The 7883-nt window shown below is 35.9% G+C and overlaps 1 protein-coding gene across 1 annotated transcript in view; it reads left to right on the top strand.

The window, feature by feature from the left end:
• The window catches only part of LOC144643928 (serine/threonine-protein phosphatase 6 regulatory subunit 3-like), a 30792-nt gene that overhangs the window by 1741 nt on the left and 21168 nt on the right, over positions 1-7883 (top strand). The window contains exons 3-14 of the mRNA XM_078503325.1: positions 1002-1088; positions 1589-1661; positions 2675-2739; positions 3100-3148; positions 3630-3767; positions 3995-4060; positions 4466-4578; positions 4944-5063; positions 5509-5561; positions 5752-5825; positions 6756-6908; positions 7649-7774. Coding sequence (XP_078359451.1) covers positions 1002-1088; positions 1589-1661; positions 2675-2739; positions 3100-3148; positions 3630-3767; positions 3995-4060; positions 4466-4578; positions 4944-5063; positions 5509-5561; positions 5752-5825; positions 6756-6908; positions 7649-7774 — 1117 coding nt within the window. The remainder of the gene's footprint in view (positions 1-1001; positions 1089-1588; positions 1662-2674; positions 2740-3099; positions 3149-3629; positions 3768-3994; positions 4061-4465; positions 4579-4943; positions 5064-5508; positions 5562-5751; positions 5826-6755; positions 6909-7648; positions 7775-7883) is intronic.

Genomic DNA, 7883 nt, shown 5'->3' with positions numbered 1-7883 from the left:
AGACATTTTGCAAAAAAGATAAAGCATAATCAGTGTTTGATCAGTATTTCATCAGCCCACAAAAATCTCCAAGAAAGTCCTTTTCTGCCATATTGAATACAAAAAAGGCTGGTTTACACAGGTGATTTTTGATGTGATTTTTGTCGCACTTTCCAATACAGCTTTTGTCATGCTTGATCTTGCGATGAAAGTCGCAAGTGTAAACTGGCAGTGATTTTGTCTCTGTAATATTGCAGAGGTTTCGAACATGTTTGAAACCTCTGTGATATCGCGGCGACAAAATAGCCACTAGCTTGTACTTGCAATTTTTATATTGTCAGCTCAAGTGCAAGGAAAGTTGCATTGGAAAGCACAACAAAAATCAAATAAAAGTCGCCTGTGTAAATGGGCCTTAAAGGAGAAATTGAGAGACTGGGCACTAACCAACTTGTGATGTCAACCCAGTACTTATCAGAGTCATAACATTGTTCAGAGGCGGAGCAGCTTTTCAACGTTTTAGCCAAAATAAACAGCCACTAATGCAGAAAAATCTCCTGTATTTCAAGGGAAGCCTCTCCGATATGTTGGTGTTGTTATCTATTATGATAACAATGCAATGCAATAATTAACAATTATTCATTGAAGTGGAGTTGAATAGTGGTGGATATTTACCGAGCCGCGAAACAGCGAGGTAAATATCCACCCCATTCACTGACACTGAGGTAAATAATTGTTTTAGTATATACCACACAAGTTGAATAACTAGCAGACTAAAATGTCACTTTTGGTAAACAAAGTGACAAGCGAAGGCTGTTTGTTTCTCTTTAGCTGCTCGGAGGTGAATAGTACTTTGCTAATCACCTCCGAGTTAATCAATCAACGCGCGTGAAAAGCACTCGGTATTCACTTGTGTGGTGTATACTAATGTGTAACATTATAAGTTATTTGAGATGAAGACGTTTGAAATGTAATTTGTTGACATGAGAAACACCTAATTTATTCTTGTTTGCTTGAATTTTCAGTTTTCTTAGACCAGAGATCATGGAGGAACTAGTAAACCTGGTTCTGCAACCACCAGATGAAAATAAAGAGGAATGTCTTAAATACAAGTAAGCCAGGATATCCTGTGGTCTGTGTGTAGATATATCACAGCACTTTGAATTAATTTCTGCAAGAGTTGCTGTTTTGCATCCCTGACAGGGTACAAAGAAATTGAATTTTCAAGCTGGGATATACTAGCTCAAAAGTCATTTTAACTAGCCCAAAAATTTCTCCTAAGCACGATGCTTATCATCTTTCACTTGCCCGTCAGGCAGGTGAAGGATTAAGTTCACTACCCCAACTGCAACATCCACTAGCTCCAGGCTACAGAGACTAACTTCTTTGCACACTCTCTGAGCAAAGTTCTTAATTTATGATATTATTATTATTATTATTATTATTATTATTATTATTATTATTATTAGTCCGTATCATGCCATTCAATGCATACATGTAAGAGGAAGATAGGGAGACCACTACCTGTGCATTTGACATTAAATAAGGTATCTAATCTAATTATTTCAAAACCTTGTACCTCAATATGATGTGAACTTGTTCTTTGTTGCAGACATCCCAACACTGCCTGTGAAGTATTAACAGCTGATGTGTATGCAATTATTGACAAGTTAACAAACAACGAGGTAGGCTTGTTGTTTTTTACAAGGTAGTAAATTTATGTATTGTGGGGAAGAAGCAGTAAGTTAAATTTCTTGTGGACTCAGTGGTTTGTGGTGGTTATTGTTGGTGTCAAGATTTTTTGTCACATTCTTGCAGTAACAGGGTTGTCAAAATAAGCTGGCAACCGGCGCATTTCACCGGCTATTCTGAATACTGGGTCGGCTACTCCGAATGCTAGTAGGTCAGTTCTGAGCTCATGATATTGGAGAAAGTGGGACTTATAATTGATAGAATTGCTTTGAGGAGAGGCAATTTCAGCTAACTAGTGTAAAAACCTCAAATCCATTTTGCTCCTGAGGGCTTCGCATCCTGGACCCCCAACAGGGGTGCTGCCCCTGTACCTCGCTGGGGACCTCTCCGGTCCCCAGACCCCCCACATGATGGGGGGCCTCTGGCCCCCAGTGCCGTCTACTATCAAAATATCTCCTGCTACTTCAAATCATTTTGACAACCCTGAGTAAAAGAAAAACAAACATAATAAAACATCTATCAAATGTTTCCTCAAATCTAAGATGGAAGCTTGCAAGTCAAAAGGTTATTATAAGATTGATGGAGTCACATCTGTGGTCTGCACTTGATCACAAGTTAATTATTTTTCTGCAGCTAAACTTTTTCATCTGCCATGGCAACCAACATGGGTTACAAAAACATTTTCAAAATAAAGTAATAAGAGTTGTGCTTCACCAAATTGATACAGATAAGTCCAAAACAGCTGTTCAGTTCAAATACAATCTAGGTATCCATGGCTATTAGCTTCTCAAACGTTTGCTTAGTAGTTTTAAGCTAAACTAACACCCCATTTATGGTACTGCGGGTATTTAGTAAAATGCAAAAAAGTGGCACAGATGTCATGTGTGATAACTATTTATTAATTTAGGCATTGGAAGAGTTGCCTGGTACCCTTACAACTTGCATAAAAATCATACCAAAACCCCATCATTACTTTACTTTGGACAACTTGTTGTTTCTTTTTCAGGAACTACTCAACAAAATCTGGTCATTTATGGAATCTGAGCCTCCACTTAATCCCTTACTAGCAAGGTGAGAAATTATTCAGATTGTTTAACAGCTCTGTTGTAATTTTTAAAGACTGTGTTTTAGATTTTTATTAGTTTTTTAACTCATTTTACCATTTTCTTCCAACTTGTATTTTAAAGGTTTTATTTTTAATTTTCCAAGGGCCTATATGGTAATACAAATAATAAACAATAATTTCTGGAACCCCATTTCTGAAAATATCCAATAGTGCTTTACAAATCTGAGAATAAAATTAATAAAATATATTAAAATTAACTTGACCAAGCTCCCCAAAAAAGATTTTAGTTTTTCAACAGTTCCAAATACATTTCAGCTTTTAAAAGTACATGTATATTGTTAACATTGAATATAATTCACTTTCAGTTTCTTCAGTAAAGTTATGGGAGTTCTTATAAGTAGGAAGACGTCTTTGGTGAGTATGCTTTTCTGTGTGTCAGAGGATGGTAAACTTATTTAATGAGGCTAAATGAAGTTTAGATGAGGCTAAATGGAACAAAGGCAAGGTTAAAAACAACCCAATGCAACGGTTTCACCAACAGTATGGGAGGGGAGGGGAGGGGAGGTTTGCAGGGGCACTGCCATGTGTTTTGCTTTCATTGCTTGCAGTAAGCTTGCTCGCTCTGTTTCCCTCCCTCCTGCCCGCATTCTCTGGTTAGTATTCATTCCACAAACTGGTTTTTCAGTGTTGTGTTGACAGGTGCCTTGAGGTGGGCTGTGGCTTGGTTGCCATGGTGACCTTGCTGCTAAGGAGACTGCTGCCCTTGATTCCTCTATTGCTACTTTTACGGCACTTACCCTCCAATACGTCAATTGGCTTAGAGTTTTAATTTAGTGAAATAAGTTCTAGAAGTGGAGGAAACCTTCTGAGGTTTTCTATTTTAATTCTTTTTTAGATGCTAGAGTACTTAAAAAGTAAAGAAGATTTTGTAAATGCCATTGTGAAACACCTTGGGACATCCGCCGTAATGGATTTACTCCTTCGGTTAATTACCAGTGTCGAATCACCACAACTGCGGCAAGACTTACTTGAGGTAAAGCTTACTGTTAAGTTTGTAATTTCAGTGTTTTTATTCTGGTATCACAGTTGTAAACTGTTTTATTTTTATGTTTTGTGTCAAGTGACCCTCTCAACATGGGTTTACCGTATGTGCCACTTTGTGCATTTTTCTGCATTTGCCCAACATCTGTGCAGCTCACCACTTTTGTCATATTAATTTTTTGGTATTGGTTCATTTCCCTTGTTTTCTTTGTTTTTTAGTGGTTAAATAGTCAAAAATTAGTGGAGAGGTTGGTTTCTTTAATTGACCCTGAAATCGATGAAGAGGTAAGTTCATTAAGCTTTTTCTTTTATTATCAGGAAATGGTTCTAGCTACGCATTTGTCAAATCATTGCAGACTGGTTTCATTTTTATAAAGAACTGTTTTTTGATATAAATAAATGTTAATAGAACTGGTGGAAGACTGAAAATTTTTTCTTTCATGTTAATTTGAAGGTTTTGAAACATGTTTCGTTTAGGGTTCTAATTCTTGATGAATCATCACAAATTGTTTAAAATAATATTTAGGGTTAATATCTTTAATCTGTTATTCTGCATGAAGCTTGTCTGGCTGGCCAGGTCAGCTAAAATAACAGGGGAGTGAAGATGAAAGTACCACTTTGGAAACGTTAGAGATTTTGTCTTGTGTGAACTGAAAACAAACACCAATATAAGTACTGTTGATTTTGCAGAGAAGCTGCAATGCCGCACAAAGCCTGTGCGATGTTATCCGTCTCAGTAGAGATCACATGTCGCAACTCCAAGAGAATGCTGATCAAGATCCTTTACTAGATGCAGTTCAACGGTATGATCAAGTTGAGATTACTTAAATTGTTTCCGCCTAGCCTATTTAATGGACTAGTAGCTGAGAAGTCTCCTGCAGTTTTCAAATGGTGTTGTATATTGTTGCTTTTACAATTATTTGCAATAATTACTAATAGTTTTTTTTTTTTCCCCCCCCCCTCCCCCCCCTCTTTTTGCCACCTTCCCTTTCCTCCCCCTTCTTTTTTTTCCGTTTTCTTTTTATTTTTTCTTCTTTTTGAATTCTTTTAAATATTTATTTAAAAAAGGGTGGGGAAACAAAAAAAAAAGTAAAAAAATAATTTCTTTTGGTTTTAAACACTCAATTGAAAACTCTCCAACTAATTATTAGTTGTTGCTTCTGTTCAGGAGGGAGACTGTGTCAGAGCTATTGGATCATATGCTTCGTGATGCTCAACTTCATCCTGATGTAGCACTAGTCAATGGAATCTCTGTTTTACTCACACTCTTGGAAGTCAGGAAAGGAAGGTCTGATCTTGGTATTTTGTTGTCACACTAAATGCTTTTTTTTTTTGCTAAAGCACAAAAATTTAAACTGAAGATTTTTTGTGTGAATTTTTTTTTTGGTTTAGTGAATTTGTGAAAGACATATGATGAGAACTGTGGTAGAAACATGAAATGATTGAAATGATCTTTGCAGTATAAAAGCAATTTAAGCGATTGCTTTTTTAGCCTGAACACAATTTCAACGTTATAACAAGATTCAAACCCATGACCTCTACGATGCCAGTGCGTTGCTCTACCAACTGAGTTATGCATTGCGTTGTTAGCATAACTTGTGCGTTGTGTTGGCAAGTGTTGGTACGTTGAGAGCAGATCAACTGTAGGTTCTGCTGCCATATAAAATCACTTGTACCCCATTAAACAATCATTTAATTATCCTTTTAACATTGTGATTATTTTTTATTCACAGTGGAGAGGGAGAAGAACCAATGACAGCGTTGGATGCAGAAAGACTTGCACAGGGTACAAAACATTATTTTATATCCTTCTTAGTTTTCTATTTATGAAAGATTAAAAATAAATTGCCAATCTCATTTTATTATTATTTTTTACATTGTTGTAATTAGTCTTTAGATTAAAGGTCCTTAAATTATGAAAAAAATGTTGTTTTTTTCAAATTAATTTATCTTATTCTGTGGTACCTATTTTGCAGGGGTCAGTGCTACATTAGCAGCTTTAACTCCACGACTTAAAGACTTCCACCAGCTTCTAGTAGATCCACCTCCAGTAAGTCAGTAGTTTTTTCTTTACCATTTCATTAATATTTTTAGATTCATCAACAGCCCTTTTTGTACCAATATTAATTTTAATGCTTGTTGTTCTGTTTCATTTCGATTCGGTAAATGTATCCTTTAATACTAGAAACTTGGAGTAAAACCCAGAATGGTCAGCAAAATCTGAATGTTTTAATGAGATGGCTGTGTTAACAACAGAGCTGCAAATAACAGTCGGTCATCGGACATTGGCCATCCAAAATTTGCTAATGTCCAACAAAATCCCAAGTGTGGTCGGACATGATGTCGGGACAATTTTTTGATCGTAAATCATTTTACAGCAACGATGAATAAAACTCTGTCCGACCACAATTTTGTTTTGTCCGACCAAGATGGTGTCTTAGTGAGACATATTTCCTTTCAAGTGAAAAAAATATTTGCAGCCCTGTACCTGTTACGTGTATGTAAAATTATTCTGAGAAGGAATACTTCTCTACATTAAGCTACTGCCACTGTTGTGTTAAAATACATGATACAATTATTTGCAGCCCTGTAACAAGATCTAAACATGCTTTTGTTTTGGCCAAAAAAGTGACCCACACAGTTTGGTAGTCATAAATGATGTGTCGACTGGTCTATTGGCCATATTCTACTGTGCAAATAACTCCTCTTAGGGCGCTTTCCTTTTGCCATAACTGGCTAGCCAGACCAGTATATTCGAGAACAGAATTCTGTTGTTAGTCAGATATTTCCTGTCAAATCAGTCAATGCATTATAAATATTATATACTGTTGTGGTGTATTTGTGGGAAAATCTCATGGAAAAGGGTCTATTTCATATTCAAAACCACTGGACCGGCTGGCCAGTTCTAACTAATGAAAAGTACCCTTAGTTTCTTTTACAAATGTACGTAAATCACAGTCATTGTTTTTTTCCTTCTCAGATGAAGCCAATGCTGACAACAATAGGAACTTTAGACCCTCCCCTTGGGAATGCTCGACTTCAAGCCTCCAAGTTGGTGGCTGCTATATTAGCCACTAATAGTGATACAATAAATGCCGAGCTAGCTAAACTAGGAACTCTAAAAGTTTTATGGGTATGTATCCAAATCAAACATCTCTCTTTGCTTTAAAATGTTTCAAACGGCTAGTGTAATTTTTTTTTTCATTGTCTCATATTCATTATCATAATCTGAAACAAAAGGAAATAAAAATCAAACTGGTTTGAAAAAATTTAAACCAAAGGTAAATTTAAACCACAACATGTACAATTTGTATTAAAGGACTTATTGTCTGTTGTGGGTGGTGCACATCAAGAACTTTTGTGTTCAGATTTCAAGTTCTGATCAGGAAGACTGTAATTGGTATCTTACCCAAATGTGATCATCCTTGTTGCAAATTTATGCTTTTATTGCCTAATTTGTATTTTCTATTCAAGAAAACAATTTATGATTTCCTTTGATGTTACATGTGTTTGTACAACATTTATATTATTATAATGCAAAAATTATATATATATTTGAACAGCTAGTAGTGTAGTAAACCAGCTAAACTGTACTTGCAGATTGCAGTAGTGCATCTGTAACCTACAGTGTAACTTTTGTTTCCTCCATTTTGTTATTGATATGGTGTATATATACATGTAGGTGATTTCCTTTCTTTCTTGGTTTTTCTGTATTATTGCATGCTGTTGCTTCAGATACTTGTAATGCCACCTTCTTAATTGTGTTTCATGTTCAAATTCTACCCATTGCTCAACTAGTTATTTGATTGTACAAGCGGCCAGGATCATTCAAGTTTGTTGACAACATTTTTTTTCTTTCAATCTGGTTTGCAGGAGTTATTTTTCAAGTATTCATGGAATAATTTTCTCCATACCCAAGTGGAGAAGTGTATAACCACAGTTTTAAACAATCCCCCAACTGAAGAAGATGGGGAACAGTGTACTCCTTTAGTTGATGTTGTAAGTTTGCGCAGGACATTTTGTGTTGATGTTGTAGGAATTGCTTTGAAAACTTTGAAAACTCTGATATTTCATGTCTCTCAAGACAGACAGACAGAACCAACAATGT

This window comes from Oculina patagonica, chromosome 2, assembly GCF_052425735.1.
Source record: "Oculina patagonica isolate OP01 chromosome 2, crgOcupat, whole genome shotgun sequence".
Taxonomy (NCBI): Eukaryota; Metazoa; Cnidaria; class Anthozoa; order Scleractinia; family Oculinidae; genus Oculina; species Oculina patagonica.
This window is presented reverse-complemented; position numbering and strand designations above follow the sequence as displayed.